Raw genomic sequence first — 21,367 nt, 5'->3', positions numbered from 1 at the left:
ATTTAAAGCGCCCGCTTTAAATCAATGCTCTGCAGCGGTGTCGAGGGGGGTTAAATAGCCGATAACTTATACCGGAATATCGGTATAAGTTATTGGCTATCGGCCCTAACCTCCACCGATTATCGGTATCGGTATCGGCCCTAAAAAAACGATATTGGTCGATCTCTAATATATATATATATATATATATATATATATATATACATACAGTGGGGATCAAAAGTTTGGGAACCCCAGGTAAAATTTTTTATTAATGTGCATAAAGAAGCTAAGGGAAGATGGAAAAATCTCCAAAAGGCATCAAATTACAGATTAGACATTCTTATAATATGTCAACAAAAGTTAGATTTTATTTCAATCATTTACACTTTCAAAAAAACTGAAAACAAAAAAATGGCATCTGCAAAAGTTTGGGCACCCTGCAGAGTTAATATCTTGTACTGCCCCCTTTCGCAAGTATCACAGCTTGTAAACGCTTTTTGTAGTCAGCCAAGAGTCTTTCAATTCTTGTTTGAGGTATTTTTGCCCATTCTTCCTTACAAAAGTCTTCCAGTTCTTTGAGATTTCTGGTCTGTCTGTCACGCACTGCTCTTTTAAGGTCTATCCATAGATTTTCAATTATGTCAGGAGATTGTGAAGGCAATGGCAAAACCTTCAGTTTACGCCTCTTGATGTAATCCCCCGTGGATTTCGAGGTGTGTTTAGGATCATTATCCATTTTTTTTTTTTTTTTTTTAATACTTCCATTTTTATTAAGCTTTTCATTTATACATTAACTCTGCAAAGGCATATTACATTTCTCAGAAATTTAAACAGCTATATTCTCCCCAGATTTACTTATTTCCCAGTGGAGGAAGGATTCCATGAAGGGGGAAAGAAACCAAAATAAACCTGAACAAAACAAAACACACCTAAACCGAAAAAAAAAAAAAATTAAGTAAAAACATATTATACTTTTCTCTCTCTCTCTCTTCCCCTCACCCCATCTCTGTCAATCCATCTCCGCCATATCAACCAAAATTTATCTTCATTCCCTCTTTTGATATATATGGCTTTTTCCCAAGCAACTATTTTTTCCATCTTTTGAACAAATTGGAGTCTGGATGGTGGATTTGGGTTTTTCCAGCGCTGGGCTATCAACTTGCGTGCATTATATAATATTCTGCCCACCGCTAACTTAGTGTTATCTTCTATCGGCAGTTCCTCCACATAACCCAGTATACATATTTTAACCTTCCTATCAATATCAACCTCGTATATTGCTTCAATATATTCTATAATTTCTTCCCAATATCTTTTAATAACCGGGCATTCCCACAGCATATGGAGTAGATCAGCACTAGAGCATATACACCGAGGGCATTTTGCCACTTGTAGATAACCTATTTTAGCCAGGAATGCTGGAGTCTCATACACCCGATACAATATATACAGCTGGGATAATCTCTCACCCTCTCCCAATGCCTGATTGGGTACACTACTGATGATATTATTCCATTGATCCAATGCCACCTGTTGCTCTTCTCTCCATTTATAAAATGCTGGTATGTTTTGATTTTCCTAGGCCTTCATAGCTATAAGTTGGTATAGTTTTGAAATGAATCCTTTCTTCCTTTCGTCCTTTATTATAAATTCTAATGCTATGTCTTTGCTTAATTTAATATCCGTATATTTTTGTTGGGCAGACAAAGCATGCCTCTACTGTAGATATTGGAAGAAGGCATATCGGGGTAAATCAAATTCCTCCTGTAATTCCAAAAAGGAGCATATATTTTCCCCTATAAATATGTCTTTCATTGTCCTGACTCCCGCTTTCTCCCATTTTACAAAACCTTCCAATTTACTTAGCTCTTTGAGTGTATCATTCCCCCATATTGGGGTATACTCGTTAACCTGGCCGACTCCTCTAATCTTTTTTATGCTATTCCATACCCTGTGCATTAGATCAAACGTAGGGAGTTGTGGATTTTTCTTTTTCCTAAACTCACCTTTTTCTAAAGAAAGTAATAAATTATTTTCTCCTCTCCCTATACTCTTTATCATTCCATCCAGAATATTTCCGTCATCCCCTTTGTACCAATTCCTAAAATATTGGGCCTGAGCAGCCAAAAAATACCACCAGGGGTTAGATAAAGCTAGCCCTCCCACAGATTTGGGACGCTGCAGATACTCTAGCTTTAATTTTGGTTTACGGGCGTTCCAAATTAATTCCCTGAATTGTATATTGATCCTCTGGAAAAGGCTAAATGGTAACCAAACCGGTGCATTATGTAACAAATATAATAATTGAGGCATTAAAATGATTTTAATGAGGTCAATCCTCCCTACAGGGGATAATTTCAGCTTCCGCCATGCTATACTTTTAAGTTTAAACTGATTTAGCAGAGGTAGCATATTTCTATTCTGATACTCCTGGATATTTGGTGATATTTCTATTCCCAAGTACCGTACTTAATTTGTTTTACACTTAAAATATTTCATTATCCATTTGTAGAAGCCATCATCTATTTAACTTCAGCTTTTTCACAGATGGCATCAAGTTAGCATCCAAAATTTGCTGACATTTTATTGAATCCATTTTTCCTTCTACTTGTGAGATGTTCCCTGGGCCACTGGCTGCAATACAACCCCGAAACATGATTGATCCACCCCCATGCTTAACAGTTGGACAGAGGTTATTTTCATTAAATTCTGTTCCCCTTCTTCTCCAAATGTACCTAAGCTCATTCCGGCCAAAAAGTTCAATTTTAACCTCATCGTCCACAGAACTTTCCAAAATGCATCAGGCTTGTCTATATGTTCATTTGCAAAGTTCAAACGCTGATTTTTGGGGTGAGGACATAGAAGAGGTTTTCTTCTGATGACTCTTCCATGAAGACCATATTTGTACAAGTATTTCATTATAGTGGAATAGTGTACCACAACTCCAGTATCTGCCAGATGTTTCTGGAGGGATTGTGCAGTCAAACATGGGTTTTGAATTGTTTTTCTCACAATCCTGCGAGCTGTTCTTTCTGATATTTTTCTTGGTCTTCCAGATCTTGCTTTAACTTCCACTGTTCCTGATGACTGCCATTTCTTAATTACATTCCGAACAGAGGATATTGACATCTGAAAACGTTTTGCTATCTTCTTATAGCCTTCTCCAGCTTTGTGAGCGTCAACTATTTTCAGTTTCAGATTTCTAGACAACTGCTTAGAAGAACCCATGGTGCTGATTGTTGGGGCAAGGTCAGATGAGTCTGGGCATTTAAAGCCTTTGAGATTGACATTACCTGGTCTTCCCAGATGATGATTGAGAACAATCCATGACACTGGCAGGTCTCAGCTTTGCAAAGGGGGCAGTGCATGCTATAAATTCTGCAGGGTGCCCAAACTTTTGCAGACGCCATTTTTTTGTTTTCTGTTATTTTGAAAGTGTAAATGATGGAAATAAAATCTAACTTTTGTTGACATATTATAAGAATGAATGTCTAATCTGTAATTTGATGCCTTTTGGAGATTTTTCCATCTTTCCTTGGCTTCTTTATGCACATTAATACACATTTTTACCTGGGGTGCCCAAACTTTTGATCCCTATTGTATATATTATATTTATGTTTATATTTATATGACTATATATATGTTTATATTTATATATCTATAGATATGTGTTTATATATATTTAGTTATATGTATATATATATATATATATATATATATATATTGATAGATAGATCTGACATGACTATCCCCGCTCGGCGGCCATGTGTTCATTTCTACCTATCCCTTGATCCCCTCTACCATTTTTCCCCCTTTCTCTTCCTTCTCTTGTTCGTGTTGCCCTTCATTTCTTCTTTAATGTGGGTGCCCCCCCCCAGAGGGTGGACTGAGTTTTCATAGGTTCTTCAGAATGTTTGTTGGAGTTACTTTATTGCAGGGGACTAAACTATTTTTCATACCTCAACTTGTACTAGACTGCCTTAAAGGGGTACTCCAGTGGAAAAAAAAATTTTTTTAATTAACTGGTGCCAGAAAGTTAGACAGATTTGTAAATTACTTCTTTTTAAAAATCTTAATCCTTCCAGTATTTATCAGCTGCTGTATGTTCCACAGGAAGTTCTTTTCTTTTTTAATTTCTTCTCTGTCTGACCACAGTGCTCTCTGCTGACACCTCTGTCCATTTCTAGAACTGTCCAGAATAGGAGCAAATCCCCATAGCAAACCTATCCTTCTCTTGACAGTTCCTGATATGAACAGATGTGTCAGCAGAGAGCACTGTGGTCAGACAGAAAATAAATTAAAAAAGAAAAGAACATCCTGTGGAACACACAGCAGCTGACAAGTACTGGAAGGATTAAGATTTTTAAATAGAAGTCATTTTCAAATCTGTTTAACTTTCTGGCACCATTTAATAAAAAAAAAATAATAATAATTCCACTGGAGTACCCCTTTAAGGATGGATTTCCACTTGTTTATTTTTTCAGATAAAAACACCCCCAAAAAATGCTGCGGCCAAATGTTAGCAAGAAGTCAATAGGGAAATATGAAATGCTAAACCCACTTGGCATTTTTTCCTTTGGTGTTTTTTTCCTCTTTATTGTCATTTTATGGCTCATTGGCAGCTTTCAAAAATTGCAGCATGCTGAGACTTTGTTTTTTTTCAGGGAGAGTTTTTTCTCTCATAAACTTTAAATAAACTATCTTTAATAGAAATCCTTGAGTCACATGATGAAAGAATCACCTAACTTGTAATGTGAAAAATGCAGGGAATAAAATCATAAAGAAAAAAACCCACCATTGTGTAACATTTTTTTTACAGATCCCCAAAAAAACCCGCCAAAAATAAGCTGTGTCCAGCCAAAAGTACTGGTCGTACCCTCTCTCACCCTCCTCGATTTCTCCAGTCAACCATTTTAAATGGGCACTGTCAGATTCAGCAACTTTTTATATGTTGTACATCTTGCAAAACATTTATCTCCTTTCTATAAAAGAAGACCACTAGGGGTCCCAATACCATCCAGAACATAATCCTGTCCGGCTGCAGCTTCATCTTTGTCCCAGCTGAAGCACAGACATGGACAAAGTCCAGTAAGTGAGAACGGGACTAGCACTCCTCTGTGCTCACTTCTGTCCCATCAGACTGCAGCACAAAAACAAAGAGGAGGGGTTACAGAGCAGCCTGCAGTTATTAAATGAAGAGACACAGCACAGCAGACTCTGGGAGGAAGTGAGTGCATGGTGAGCGAGGGCAGGCTCAGTGCTTGACTCGGACACGCCTCTTCCAGAGCAATAGCTGTCAGAATGAGTGAGCAGCAGAACAGGAATTTGTGAGCTAAATGCAGAAGCTAGACACATAAAAAAGTAAACCATCTGCATGACTTAGTGAGTAACATATAGAAGCATTATTTTCTTCTTTGGTATAACAGGTACACTTTAACGCTTTCCTTGGGAGTCATGCTCCTGCACATGTTGCACTTATTTTATTGTTAATATTGCCAAAAAAAAAAAGGAATTTATTAATAATGGTGCACTTTACTTTTTTTGCAGCAATTACAATTACAGAAAGAAAATGAAGAAAAAGCGCTACATGAGATCGAGAGACAAAAGCAGGAATTAATGCATGAAGAAGAACGGCTAAGGAAAATGAGGGAGAAAATTAAGACGCCCAAGGTTGATGGAAATGTGCGTATCCATGTGCAAATGATTATCAATTGTCTGGAAACAGTGGAAAATATAGTTCGTATTCATGAGGTATGAGCCTAAATGTGATGCAACAGCTGTCCGGGCATGCTGGGATTTGTAGTTTTGCAACAGCTGGAGGCACTGCCTAACAAACACTAATATATTATATCCCTGAAGTGAGGTAAGCAAGCATTTCTGATATTTTATAAGATTTTTATAAACCTGCATGGTTTTGCTACATTAATTCTTCAAATGGGGGATTTTAGTTCTTACACTACTGTAATTGAGCCCCTGAGAGTCCCCCCACATAGGAGACATGGTTCACAGCTGGGCTGTTTACCAGTAATACACACACAGCTTCTTCCTTCCCTTACTTCTCTGGCCAATTACAGCACATACTATTCTATAACATAGTTCTAGTGAAAGTGCACTGGACTGAACAGCCTGGCTCTGTGCTGAAAAATTATTTATAGAACACTACTATAGATAAGAAGGAAGAAGGCATTTTATTAATTCACTGAGTTTGCAAAGTTCTATATGAGTGCAGAAAAATGAAACAGTAATAGCACAGCAAAGAAGAGGTTACACTATGCACTGAGCTGATGTTGCTGCTGAGATAAGAGGGTAGTCTTTATTTACCTTTCAGGGACAGTTTAGTTCTCTGCAGAGAACAGCACATTGCAAAGAAGTGAGACACCTAGTGGTCGAGATGTTAGAGCTGTTTTCTGGGGTATACAGTCATTTTTGCTAAATTAACTCATTTACAATTATGTAAAAAATTACATAAGCTATGAAGGGAAGATGTTTAAAACAACAGTGACCATTAAAAGAACAGTTCATTTTTTTCTTTAATAATTAATAAACACACTTTTTTTTTACAAAATAATTTGTTTTTGTGTTGCTGCACTCCGAGACCCTTAAGGGCCTATTCACACGTACAGTATTCTGCGCAGATTTGATGCACAGGATTTCAAGCTGTGTTCAGTCATTCAGTTTACATTGACATCTGCAGCAGAAAATCCTGTGCATCAAATCTGCACAGAATACTGTACCTGTGAAAAGACGCTAAAAACTATTTTTTCTTTTTTTTTTTTTTTTTTTTCAAATAAACTGGTGCCGGGAAATTATACATATTTGTAAATTACTTCTATTAAAAAATCTTAATCCTTTCAGTACTTATCAGCTGCTGTATGCTGCAGAGGAGGTTGTATGGTTCTTTTCTGTCTGACCACAGTGCTCTCTGCTGATACCTCTGTCCATGTCATTAACTGTCCAGAGTAGGGGCAAATCCCCATAGCAAACCTCTCCTGTTCTGGACAGTTCCTGACATGGACAGAGGAGTCAGCAGAGAGCACTGTGGTCAGACTGGAAAGAACTACACAACTTCCTCTGTAGTATACAGCAGCTGATAAGTACCGGAAGGATTAAGATTTTTTTATTGAAGTAATTAACAAAACTGTATAACTTTCTGGGACCAGGTGATTTGAAAAAAAAAAATAGCTTTCTCTGGCTGGTACCCCTTTAAGATAGCTTTCTCTGGTTGGTACTTTTTTTTTTTTTTTTTACTGATCTTTACTGTTTTAGTCCCTTAGTTCTATATTATCAATATTTTTTTTTATTTTACCAGATTATGAATGCAGACAAAGAGCGTCTAGAAGCACAGATTAGAAGACTTCTAAGTGGGAAAGAAGATGATGCAAAGACCATAGAAAGGTAAAACTATTGTAATATCTATATATAGAAAAATACACAGCATATTACAGTGCTGCTGAATCTGTGTGCACTATATAAAATAAAGAATTATTAGGAACCCCCCCCCCCCCCCCCCCCTTCTGGTTTTCTCCAGTTATTTTGGGTTCGGCCTCTGGATATATGACCCGGGCGAATATCTGTGTTGTATGTTTTTCTTTTATTTCCTTACCTAGATTGCAAGTCATGGCGGACTTGGGGGCTGGATATTCCCCACTGTGTGCCTTTTAACATCCGTGGGTCACCTCCACTGCACTTCTCCGGCCGAACCCTCCCGTGTCCCCCTTTCCCTCCCCTGTCCCCCTTTCCCTTCCTCCCTCACTGCTTTGCTATATTGATTGTAAAATGTTCAATAAAACCTATTTAAAAAAATAAAAAAATGAATTATTAGGATTATTATTTTTTTAACATGAGTTGGGAGAATGTGGGTTCTCATGTAAATATATTGATACCCTCAACTAACAGAAGTATGAAGGTCCTGTGATCCCCCCCCCCCCCTTTTTTTTTTTTTGCTACTTGAAGGAAGCCATCTGTAATTACCTTTTCCATTGGAGTCAATGGAGAAAAGATATTGGGATATTGTATGCAGTTCAGTGATTCTATTTTTTTATGTGATTTTTTCTTCTTATTATTTTTAGGCTGCAAAGGGAACTTGAGAGACTGAATAAGACTTGGGAAAAGAAGTTTGACATTCTGAAACAAAGGTAACAATTGTCACCATGTTGAATATTTACATATATCTGAGTATCTGAACAACTCTGTAAAGGGCCAAACTGTGATGGCTAGATGACTAGGTCAGAGCATCTCCAAAAAGGGCAAGGTTTGTGGGGTGTTTCCGGGATGTAGGGGTTAGTACTGCTACCTACCAAAAAGTGCTCCAAGGAAGGACAACTGGTCAGTTGTCAACAGGGTCATTGGCGTCTAAGGCTCATTAATGTATGTGGGTAGGAAAGGCTAGCCGGCCTGGTGTATGGGGCTTTGTAGTTGCCGTCCGGTCAAAGCGGCCATGAAAACCCCTCTTTACCCCCAAAGTGTCTACAAAGGGCACATAAGCATCACAAATGGACAACATTTTTGGAATCTATCAAACCTTGTGTCTAAAGGCAAAGCGACCAATAAGATATTTGTTTTTTATTCCCTAACTTGAACTTGACTGATAAACTTCTGGTTGGTGGCCTCTTTCGAGCATCTTGCATCTTTGTGTAAAGTTAATAAATAACTTTCTCTGCTATTTTTATAATTTTCCAATGTGTAAATGTGTAGATTATCTAGGGACCCACTTGTAAGGGATGTAGGTTTCTGGATATTTTAATCTTGTATGAAGTCATAACATTTTTTCAGATTTACGTAGGCTGTAATGTATTTCATAGGTGTATTTTATTTAAAGGTAAAGCAGGTAATTGATTGGTCAATCATATTAATTTGTCAGAAGCTATTTTTCTATGGCTTGGTATGTCTTTAAAGGGGTATTCCAGGGGAAAAAAACTTTTTTTTATATCAACTGGCTCCAGAAAGTTAAACAGATTTCTAAATTACTTCTATTAAAAAAATCTTAATCCTTTCAGGAGTTATCAGCTGCTGAAGTGGAATTGTTCTTTTCTGTCTGAAAACAGTGCTCTCTTCTGACACCACTGCTTGTCTCAGGAACTGTCAAGATTAGGAGCAAATCCCCATAGCAAACCTCTAATGCTTCTGACAGTTCCTGAGACAAGCAGAGGTGTCAGCAGAGAGCACTGTTGTCAGAAAGAAAATAACAACTCAACTTTAGCAGCTGATAACTACTGGAAGGATTAAGATTTTTTAATAGAAGTAATTTACAAATCTGTTTAACTTTCTGGAGCCAGTTGAATTTTTTTTTCCTGGAATACCCTTTTAACATAATTTTTTTTTAAAGCATACCTGTCATTTCAAGTGACTTTTCAGGATAAGCTGCCCTGTGTGTGTACTTGAGGAGCTGCACTATTTCTGGGCATTATATAATATATTGGATATGGGATTTTTCAGGAGATTTCTGCTCTGCAGGCTTCATTTAAAATCTGCAGTTCTCTCAGAGTCTGTGGGCAGAGCTCCCTCCTCCCCCCTCCACAGACTTGTATTGCTTGTATTGCAGACACAGGACAAAGCAGAGCTGATTTTTAGAGAAGATTTTATCTCTGGGGGGGGGGGGGGGGCAGGAAGAGTTTTAAAACAGGAGAAAGAAGCATTTTTGTCTAATAAGATATATTAAAAAGTTTCTTATATTGACTTCAACTATTGATCTGTGCAAAGTATGTTCAAAATGAACAGTGCCAATTTAAGGATGCAGCTTTTTGGTGCTTCGTGGCCCAGCATATTGATTTGTTCAGTTCCTTTCCACCGTAGAGGATCAATGTGATAGCCCCATTGTGCACACAGCAATCCGCACAGGAGCTTGCAGTGCTGTCAGACTCAAAATGTGACCTATTGGGCTGTAGGCACAAGGATCAGCTCTGCAGCCTGTTACTTAACCGTGTTGGTCATCATGGGGTTAATGATGGCCAAACTTGCCAATTTTGGCATGACCGAGTGACTTCTATGGGGGCCTCTTGACTTTCCCCAATTGGTAGATATTGGTGGGAGAGGGGGCTCGGGTAGATTTAACCTTATTTTTCTTAGTGGAGATAAGCCCCCAGAGGGAGTTATGCAGCGGATTATTGTACTTTTCCCATTGAGATCACATGGATACTCAGCTGAGCGAAGCGTACACTTGTGTGGGGGTAGAGTAACTGTTTGCCAGTCAACTATGTGAAGTGTATGACCAGCTTTATGGTACTTTGTTGTCTGCAGATGGGACCTAGCCTGTTGTTAGTTTTCACCTTACTTTCAGATAGCAGATGAGTCTCTGGAGGTTTGTATTTCTGTAGTACTCATCCCTCTGACTACTAATGAAAGTGATGACATTTATAAACTCTATGAGGTCTTCTCTAAAGCTTAATCTTCTACTATCTTCTTGCATCAATGGATAAGATTGGAAAGAGTCTCAGAGCGAAGACTCTCACCAGTCACTTGTGTGAAGGGATTAAAGGGGTACTCCACTGCTCAGCGTTTGGAACAAACTGTTCCGAACGCTGGAGCCGGCTCTGGGAGCTCGTGACATCACATCCCCACCCCCTCATGACGTCATGCCTCATCCCCACAATGCAAGTCTATGTGAGGGGGCGTGATGGCTGTCACGCCCCCTCCCATAGACTTGCATTGAGGGGGTGGGACGTGATGTCATGAGGGGGCGGGGATATGACATCTTTGTCGCCCTCCCTCCTCTGCACCCTCTCCAGTTCAGCCATGTCCTTCTTATATACAGGGGCCCAAAATTGGACACAATGGCCCTTATTTACTAAGAGTGTTGTGTAGGTTTCTTTGTGGGTTTTAATTCCCTACAATTTATATTCCACGGTATTTACTAAGATTTCCCTACATTTTGCTTTTTTTTACACATGCTCTGATCTGTGGGGTTTTCCTCAGCTCAAATCCACCACATTTCATGTGAAAACCTTAGTAAATATGTTGGGTTTTTATGAAAATTTTGGGAACATGCCCCTTTTGGAGACCACGCCCCATTTTAATGGAGGCCACGCCCCTCTTTTGGGTTTTCTTACCAAAATGGAGAGTTAGTCAGGGTTTTTTTTAATTCTGGTGCAAAATCTGGCGCAGACAGAATTTCTGGCGCAATACGACAGAATCTGGCGCACAACCCGACAAAACATGTCGGGTTTGCAATAGGAAATGAGGGTCAGTATTCCATATGTGGTCTGGCCAATGATTTATACAGAGGTAAAACTATGTTCCTGTCACAAGCCTCTATCCCATGACTTTGTTAGCCTTGGCAGCAGCTGCCTGGCACTGATCACTAAAGTAGTTTACTGTCCACCAAAACCACCAAGTCCTTTTCGGTACAAGTTTTACCTAATACCTTATTATTTAGCACATACTTGTACATTTTGTTTTTCATGGCCCAAGTGCATTACATTTCATTCATCCATTAAAGTTTTATTTGCCCTGTCTGTGCCGAAACCTCCAGCTTCCCCAGATCCCTCTGTAATATTATATTATATCTATGGGGACCTCCCAACTCTCTCTCTCTCTGATAGATTATGTACATTTCAACTACTGATACTTTGGTTCTCTGAAAGATCAGTTTTGCAGTGGCTTACCTGTCCTTTCTGCAGTCAGAACACATTGGGGAAGATTTATCAAAACCTGTCTAGAGGAAAAGTTGCTGAGTTGCCCATAGCAACCAATCAAATCCTTTCTTTCATTTTTGAAAAGGCCTCTGAATAATGAAAGAAGCGATCTGATTGGTTGCTATGGTCAACTCAACTTTTCCTCTGGACAGGTTTTGATAAATCTCCCCCATTGACTTGTATATGGAGGAGATGAAAGAGACAGCTCGGTGCTATGGTGACACATTTGTATTGCTATGACTTGGTCTGTAATGGGGATTTCTCTATACACCACAAATGCATGTTCCCATTGAACCACTGGTTATTTCACTATAAAAAAAAAAAATATTTAAAAACTGGACTTGATTTTTGATAAACTATACAAAATGATTTGCATATTGGGCCTTTGATGGCACCACCCTGGGACTATCACTGTCGGCTTCCTCTTGTCTTTAGATGGTCTGGACGGTTCTTCTTTTTGTTATGCAGGGAATTTACCTTGCAGGTCATTATTGGTGTAAGCAGACTATTGACACACAGATTTCTTATATAACCAATGATTATCTTTTGTTCGTTGATCAAGACATTTTAAAGACGTACATAGCTTAAAAAGAGATTTTGCCGTGTGAGAAACAGCTGTCGACTAAATGCTTGTTTGGCCAAAAGCTGTTTCTCCCGATTCCACTATAAACATACAGGCTCGACAGAGTGTACTTGTTTATTCTAATGACAAGGGAGGTGTCTGACAGAGCCAAGCATTGGGCATGCCATGGGCATTGCCAAGAGGGGGAGGCATGCTGTGGGCCAGAGGGGCACCAAGATACCACCGTGCATTTTGCCAGGGTATCTATATATACAGGCCTAGAACCAACATGCCCAATCCATGCTTTTCCCAGCATCAGTTGCTCCATAGCTGTAGTAAGGTTGGCCAATCATGACAATATCCGCAGGTTTGGCCCTTATGTATATGGTCAGGTAAATTTTTGTATCTAAGGCTAACTTGACTGAGAAAAACCCATCTGTGACCGTGCTCATAACTACAAGAATGAGCCCCCAGGGTTATTATTGCAGACCCATATCACTCAGACCTTCCCTTCAGATTAGAAATGATTGACTGATCATAATCGTGGGGCTGTCTGGATGGGACGGCTAGTTACCTGCAGCCCTTGTGGTATGGCATCAGCCATCAGGGAGAGATAAGTCAGACAGCTTTATGATTTGTGGTGCATGTGATAAGCCAGAGGATACCTGTTGTCCTTTATCTCCCTCTTGTTTCATAAGCTCCCGATTTGCCTGTTTGCGCATTGAGTCATATTTTCCCTTTCACTATCTTTTCCTTTATTAAACATTGTTCGAGTGTGTCAACTCCAGGATGCCATGTCTAGAACAAAAAGTGCTTTTTCTCTTCTTGTGGCTCAGCTTTGTGACTTACTCTCCTTCATGCTATTGTCCATCCTATAAGAAAAGTTAACATTTATTTAGTAGGCAGCAAAATTGATAAAACCATTCATTCTTTATTTTTTGAACACATTAAAGGGGTACACCGATGGAAAACTATTTATTTTTTACTCAACTGGTGCCAGAAAGTTAAACAGATTTGTAAATGACTTCTATTAAAAAATCTTAAAGGGGTATTCCAGGAAAAAAACTTTTGTTTTATATCAACTGGCTCCAGAAAGTTAAACAGATTTGTAAATTACTGAGTTAATAGCACGCGGCGCCGCGATCGGCGCTGCGCGCTATTAGAGGCGGGTCCCGGCTTCACTATGACGCCGGGCCCGCCGTGATATGACGCGGGGTTACTGTGTAACCCCGCGTTATATCAGGAGAGCAGGACCAAGGGTGTACCTGTACGCCCTTGATCCTTAAGGGGTTAAAAAATCTTAATCCTTTCAATAATTATCAGCTGCTGAAGTTGAGTTGTTGTTTTCTGTCTGGCAACAGTGCTCTCTGCTGACATCTCTGCCTGTCTCGGGAACTGCACAGAGTAGAAGAGGTTTGCTATGGGGATTTGCTTCTAAACTGGGCGTTTCCCGAGACAGGTGTCATCAGAGAGCACTTAGACAGAAAAGAACAACTCAACTTGCGCAGCTCATAAGTACTGAAAGGATTAAGATTTTTTAATAGAAGTAATTTACAAATCTGTTTTCTTTTCTGGAGCCAGTTGATATATAAAAAAATTTTTTTTCCTGGATAACCCCTCTAATCCTTCCAGTACTTATTAGCTGCAGAATACTACAGAGGAAATTCTTTTCTTTTTGGAACACAGAGCTCTCTGCTGACATCACGAGCACAGTGCTCTCTGCTAACATCTCTGTCCATTTTAGGGACTGTCCAGAGCAGCATATGTTTTCTATGGGGATTTTCTCCTACTCTGGACAGTTCTTAAAATGGACAGAGATGTCAGCAGAGAGCACTGTGCTCGTGATGTCAGCAGAGAGCTCTGTGTTCCAAAAAGAAAATAATTTCCTCTGTAGTATTCAGCAGCTAATAAGTACAGGAAGGGATAAGATTTTTTAATAGAAGTAATTTACAAATCTGTTTAACTTTCTGGCACCAGTTGATTAAAAAAAAAAAAGTTTTCCACTGGAGTACCCATTTAATGGGGGAGATTTATCAAAACCTGTGTAAAGGAAGACTTGTGCAGTTGCAACCAATCAGATTGCTTCTTCATTTTTCACAGGTCTCTTTAAAAATGAAAGAAGTGATCTGATTGGTTGCTGCACCTCATTGGCAACTGCACCACTCTTCCTCTGCACAGTTTTTTGATAAATCTCCCCCCATTTTATTATGTCTAGTGTTGAGTGATCTTTCAAAAAGTTCAGCTTGCTGGGGGGGGGGGGGGATATGGTGGTTATAGTCTAGCAACCGCAATCCTCCAGCTGTTGCCAAACTACAACTCCCATCATTCCAAGACAGACTTCATGAAATATTTTTATTCTTTTTTTTATTTTTTTTTTTTTTAACTCTCCCTGTCATTTTAGCACTGTATATTGCTGACAACAGAATGGCAAAAAGAAGAAATATTTAAAGTCTCCGAAACGGAGATCAACCTCTTTTATCTCCTATAACACCCATGAACTAACCAGGACCCTATCTTCTATTGCAGTGTTTCCCAACCAGGGTGCCTCCAGCTGTTGCAAAACTACAACTCCCAGCATGCCCGGACAGCCTTTGGCTGTCCGGGCATGCTGGGAGTTGTAGTTTTGCAACAGCTGGAGACACCCTGGTTGGGAAACACTGTTCTATTGCCTGCTGTAGTTGAATTTTCAGACATAACATGAGCTCATAGTTGCTTCTGAGTACTGGATTCGTCTCATGTAACCATAAGTCACACATCCAAAAGTTGTGTAATTGTCTTTATTTCTCATTAAGTTTCCACGCCATTAAAGATGAGATGTTCCTAAGGCAGTCTCTCCATCGCCAGGCTATGAACCTGCACAGAGTATCCGTCAGCTACATGGTATGTACTGGATCTCATGTATGTATTGGAAGGACTATTAGTACAGAACTTTTGTAGCACATGTAATCTCTCCATACACTTCAGATAACTTACAGGCAATTTTTGTTTTTGTGTAGAAGTTATCCTTTCCCAGTCCCCTATAACATGCTTATTTGTCTTCTGCAATGGGGGACACTCGCTGTACAAGAACAGTATCTAGGCTCAATATTGTGCACTTACTAATGTGATGAAATTGGGTTGCTTATCATAGACCATAATTCATTAATCTCCAAAAAAATTCATTGTTGGGCCAATCCACTAGTAACTGTGCATGATCATAATTCAATTTGTGTGTAGCCCCTATATGTTATCTAATGGACAGTAGATCTAATAGACAATTCTAGCACTGAGGCCCCTGTGGTTGCACATGGTCATGGTGGGACAGTAGGTTAAATTTCTTTTTAGAAAGAATCTGTTCTCAACTGTTCTGGCATACCCAGAATGCCTGCGGAGTGCTTAGTGGCCTTTGAAAGCTCCGTCACATCAGGAGTGGTGAACTCTCCCTGAGTTAAATACCGTATTTATCGGGATATACCACGCACCGGCCTATAACACGCACCCTCATTTTACCAAGGATATTTGGGTAAAAAAAAGTTTTTTACCCAAATATCCTTCATAAAATGAGGGTGCGTGTGTGTGCATGTGTATACCCCGATACACTGTTTCTGACCCCACAGAAGCCCCCAGGAAAGGCAGGGGGAGAGAGGCTGTCGCTGCCCGCTTCTCTCCCCCTGCCTTTCCTTGGGTCTAGAGCCCTGCTACTGCCGCTTCTCTCCCCCAGCTATCGGCGCCGCTGCTCCTTCTCTCCCCCTGGCCATCGGTGTCGCTGCCCCATTGCCGGCGCCGATAGCCAGGGGGAGAGAAGGGGCAGCAGCGCCGATAGCAGGAGTAGAGAAGCCGTCAGCGACGGCAGGTCTCTGCACCTGCAAAAGCCCCTGCAGTTCATGGATTTAAAGCGCCCGCTTCAAATCACTGAACTGCAGCGGCTTATCAGCGTATAACACGCAGATAGACTTTAGGCTAAAAATTTTAGCCTAAAAAATGCGTGTTATACGCCGATAAATATGGTACTCATCCCGTTTAGTTGGTCTAAGGCCCCTCATCTCAGCCAAGCCAGATTACCCTGCTCTGTATTGACGAGGGGCAAGTACCTCGAAACAGCTGTCTGCAGATGGGTGCTCTTTCCTTGGAGAGAGAGTTCTGGTTTGGCATTAATCCCGATTAGCTTTTTATATTCCGTAACTGGAGCTAAGCTGATACCAGGGAACATTGCCTGTAATGAGCTGATTTGCATATTCCCATATATATATATATATATATATATATATATATATATATAAAGGAATTCAATGCAGCACTTTCATATGGTGTAAAAACTTAAACAAAAAAAGTTGCTGTTCACATTTTGATGGAACAAACCTTTTTCTTATGTTTTTTCACCATATGAAAGTGCTGCAGGGGATACAAGCAAAGAAGGGATAATGTCCTCTTACAGTACAAATATATATACAGTACAGACCAAAAGTTTGGACACACCTTCTCATGCAAAGAGTTTTCTTTATTTTCATGACTATTAAAATTTTAGATTCCTACTGAAGGCATCAAAACTATGAATTAACACATGTGGAATTATATACATAATAAAAAAGTGTGAAACAACTGAAAATATGTCATATTCTAGGTGGAAAGTGTCCCCAAGTGCAGTCACAAAAACCATCAAGAGCCACAAAGAAACTGGCTCACATGCGGAGCGCCCCAGTAAAGGAAGACCAAGAGTCACCTCTGCTGCGGAGGATAAGTTCATCCAAATCACCAGCCTCAGAAATCGCAGGTTAACAACAGCTCAGATTAGAGACCAGGTCAATGCCACACAGAGTTCTAGCAGCAGACACATCTCTAGAACAACTGTTAAGAGGAGACTGTGTGAATCAGGTCATCATGGTAGAATATCTGCCATACTGAACCAGCATACTGAACCAGCATGGCTACCACAGCATCTTGCAGCGGCTGCTATTCCATCCGGTTTGCGTTTAGTTTGACCATCATTTATTTTTCACCAGGACAATGACCCCAAACACCTCCAGGCTGTGTAAGGGCTATTTGACCAAGAAGGAGAGTGATGGGGTGCTGCGCCAGATGACCTGGCCTCCACAGTCACTGGACCTGAACCCAATGAAGGCAAAAGGGCCAACAAGTGCTAAGCATCTCTGGGAACTCCTTCAAGACTGTTGGAAGACCATTTCAGGTGACTACCTCTTGAAGCTCATCAAGAGAATGCCAAGAGTGTGCAAAGCAGTAATCAAAGCAAAAGGTGGCTAGAACCTAGAATATGACATATTTTCAGTTGTTTCACACTTTTTTATTATGTCTATAACTCCACATGTGTTAATTCATAGTTTTGATGCCTCCAGTGTGAATCTACAATTCTCATAGTCATGAAAATAAAGAAAACTCTTTGAATGAGAAGGTGTGTTCAAACTTTTGGTCTGTACTGTATATATGCAATTCATACACACACACGCATATATATATATATATATATATATATATATATATACATATATATCAAAAGGGTTGTATTAAAGGGATAGCAGTGGAGAGGCCCATGATGGGGATAACCCTATTAGGAATGGGGGAGGGGCAATAGCATGGCCCTAAGGGACCTATTTAGCCCTGTACATGCCCTAGTATAGGTCCATATGGCCTAAAAAGGGCAGTCCCACACTGGAACCTCCTATCAAAATGTTAGTCAGCCTTATAAAATAAGGTGACCCCCTAACTCCTACAGGCTGACTACAGCCTTCCCTGGCTACCTATTGGGTCGCCTAAGGCACATCCACTGCTCACTGTTAATCTACAATTTACAAAAAGCAGCCAAATTGGAGCTGCTGGTTGAGGCCCCGAGGGGTTACTGTGTCGAGGTGGAAGATCCAACAACACTCCTTTTGGACCCTGTCGATGACCACAAAGTGAATACTTGAGAGGTCCCCCTTATGCTGATGGTTCATATGTACTGCTAATTGGGTATCCCTGGGTATATGCTTAAACGCATTGAGGGAGTTAACAACGTTGAAGGTACCATCATGGCAAGCATTGACGTAGAAGCCCTCTATACGTCTATACAACATCACATCGGCCTTCAAGCTGTAGAATATACCTCCAGGGCCACATACCTCCAGGATCATAACATCTTTGTACTCCAACTGCTCAGCTTCGTCCTGACCGGGAATTACTTTCTATTTAATGGCCATATTTACCACCAACTCGGGGACCGCTATGGGAAGCCCTTGTGCCCCGGCTATGCAAATCTTACCCTGTGTTGGTGGGAGGCCACCATCCTGTTTTTGGATTAGAGAGAGTATTTCTGTGACCAAACATTAATATGGCTACGTTTCATAGATGACGTATTCGTACTATGGAACGGGACCTGGCAGGAATTTTAGCAGTTAGTGAATGCAATTAACAAAAACAGCCTGGGTTTATATTTCACATTTGAAACCCAAGATACTGAACTGACATTCCTTGATGTAAAAAAGCACCCAGAAATGGATGGCAACAAAGCGAGGAATGAGTCCAGATCTAAATCCCATTGAACACCTGTGGAGAGATCTTAAAATTGCTGTTGGGAAAAGGCGCCTTCCAATAAGAGAGACCTGGAGCAGTTTGCAAAGGAAGAGTGGTCCAACATTCCGGCTGAGAGGTGTAAGAAGCTTATTAATGGTTATAGGAAGCCACTGATTTCAGTTATTTTTTCCAAAGGGTGTGCAACCAAATATTAATTTAAGGGTGCCAATAATTTTGTCCAGACCATTTTTGGAGTTTGGTGACATTATGTCCAATTAGCTTTTTTCCTCCCTTTTTTGGTTTAGTTCCAATACACACAAAGGGAATAAACATGTGTATAGCAAAACATGTGTTACTGCAATCCTTTTCTGTGAGAAATACTTAATTTTCATGAAAAATTTCAGGGGTGCCAACATTTACGGCCATGACTGTATATACCTATTCCTTCTAGGTGGAAACCGATGGCTGCCTAAGTGAAATCTGTTTGGTGTGCCATTTATATTAGGGAGAGTCTTTCTCTATCCGAATTATCAAGTATAGACTGCATCATATAATAGATGCTTTAGGGAAAGCTCTCTCTTTTTTGCTACTGGCCACCAATTCACACCTGTGTTATACTCATGTAAACTGATGTTGTAAATATTTTGTTTACATTTCATTGGTCTGGTCACTGTCTAAGTATACCTCCCTGATGACGCCATCACTAATTTGATGGTAGAAACGCATTGGTGGTATTCTGTACATAAGAAATTGTAGCACCACTGGGCTGGCGGGGCCTCATTTGCCCAGTGTGTGCTCTAACAATAGTGGTATCTGTACCTGACCATTAGTTGTATTTTTTGTTTATCACATTTGGCACAAATTGCCCCCTAATTTTAATGAGAACATCAAAAGTTATATCTTAGGCACTTCCAGAGCACCTTTTTCTGCTTATAATTTTGATATAGGCCGAGCGTAGCCACAATGCTGCTTGTTGAACATGTAATTCAGTCATTTATATTATCCTATATTGGTTGCAGACAGATGGGTCATTGGGAGCTGCCCCTACTGATCTACCTGGACGCAGTCATTTCTATCTCCCTAGCATGCCTCTGGTACGTATATACAGTATGTTATATTTCTGTATATTTTAAATTTCAGTCATATGTCATAACAATATTTCATATCAATCCATCAACTATACGACATAGCCTCAGATCGGAGCGAAGCCGCCTGCCGTGATGACCAGGACTGGGTTCCCTTCTAATTTAATGGATTCCTCTGAACAGGCTCTTTTTCCCGAGGACGGTGAGATTCTAACTTTTTATTTGTGTACTTTATGCATTATAGTTTTTACTATGTAAAATAATATTAAAAATTATGTTTTTTAATTAAAACTATATTTTCTTAATATTTTTATTTAGTTATTTATTGAGTTTGATTAATACCTTATTCACATTTTTGAAGCAGGCGTGTATAGATCCAGGGAATGATGAGAGCAGCATAAAATGAGTGTGCCGGTATTTTGCAGGGCAGCGACTTGTTCATTCATGATTGTTATTATAGACCGAAAGTAACAAAACTATAAAAATGAAGGGATTTTTTTTTCCATTTGATCAGTACATATCAGGTGTGAATAAGTTCATTTGTCATGCTCGGTATCAGCCAACAGCCCCCACCCTCCTGAGCTGGTCTATTTGAGCTGTACTCTGGTTCTAGAAACTTGCCTGAGATAAAGAATTCTTCATGTCCCTAGATCTGGTTTTTACTATGTCCTGGGTATCTTTATATTGTCTTTGCTTATTCTCTGACTCCTCTATTGCTAGCTGTATCTGTACTGTGAAGCTCTCTCCAATCCTGACTTGGCTTGTTTGACTCTCATTTGTATGTGTTTTTCCTGTCTTTTTTCTGTGCTGTTGTTGTTTAATGCTTTTGTGTCCTGACCTGTTCCCTGACTTCCATACTGTGTTTGTTTGTTACTTCGACTTAGTTACATCCGGTACCTTAGTAGCGTAGGGACCGGCACCGTGGTTGGGGCCACCCTATTACGGAGGTGAGTATCAGAGATTATGGCCCTTATTTACTAAGAGTGTTGTGTAGGTTTCTTTGTGAGTTTTAATTCCCTACAATTTATTTTCCACGGTATTTACTAAGGTTTCCCTACATTTTCCACTTTCCCTACACTTTGTTTTTTTTACACCTGCTCTGATCTGTCTGGTTTTCCTCAGCTGAAATCCATCACATTTTATGTGGAAACCTTAGTAAATATGTTGTTTTTTTGGTGAAAATGTCGGGAACACGCCCCTTTTCGGAGACCACGACCCCTTTCCCCGGCAGCCACGCCCCTTTTTCGGGCTTTCTTAGCAAAATGGAGAGTTAGACGGGGTTTTTTCACTTCTGGTGCAAATTCTGGCGCAGACAGAATTTCTGGCGCAATGCGACAGAATCTGGCGCACAACCCAACAAAACATGTCGGGTTCGCAATAGTAAATGAGGGCCTATGAGTCAGTTGAGGGCCGCACTTATTCCTGCCTAGCGTGACAAGTAATCTTATGTCTATTGCCAAACCTAAATCTAAACCATCACCCACTCACATAAAAATAAAAAATAATAATATATATATATATATATATATATATATATAATTTGAATATAGTAACTAGTAACTAAATGAAAGAAAAGGATCCAGCGCAGACATATGTATGAGTAAGGCTAGTCTATCTGGCTGAAA

The 21,367-nt window shown here is 39.9% G+C and overlaps 1 protein-coding gene across 1 annotated transcript in view; it reads left to right on the top strand.

Annotated features, from left to right (window-relative positions):
* Positions 1-21,367, top strand: part of C5H10orf67 (chromosome 5 C10orf67 homolog) — a 174,174-nt gene that overhangs the window by 112,259 nt on the left and 40,548 nt on the right. Inside the window, exons 10-15 of the mRNA XM_056519287.1 lie at positions 5,530-5,664; positions 7,292-7,377; positions 8,052-8,117; positions 14,967-15,054; positions 19,677-19,751; positions 19,848-19,944. Coding sequence (XP_056375262.1) covers positions 5,530-5,664; positions 7,292-7,377; positions 8,052-8,117; positions 14,967-15,054; positions 19,677-19,751; positions 19,848-19,944 — 547 coding nt within the window. The remainder of the gene's footprint in view (positions 1-5,529; positions 5,665-7,291; positions 7,378-8,051; positions 8,118-14,966; positions 15,055-19,676; positions 19,752-19,847; positions 19,945-21,367) is intronic.

The sequence above is a fragment of the Hyla sarda genome, chromosome 5, assembly GCF_029499605.1.
Source record: "Hyla sarda isolate aHylSar1 chromosome 5, aHylSar1.hap1, whole genome shotgun sequence".
NCBI lineage: Eukaryota > Metazoa > Chordata > Amphibia > Anura > Hylidae > Hyla > Hyla sarda.
Note: the sequence above shows the minus strand (reverse complement) of the source record. Positions and strands in the feature narration are given on the sequence as shown.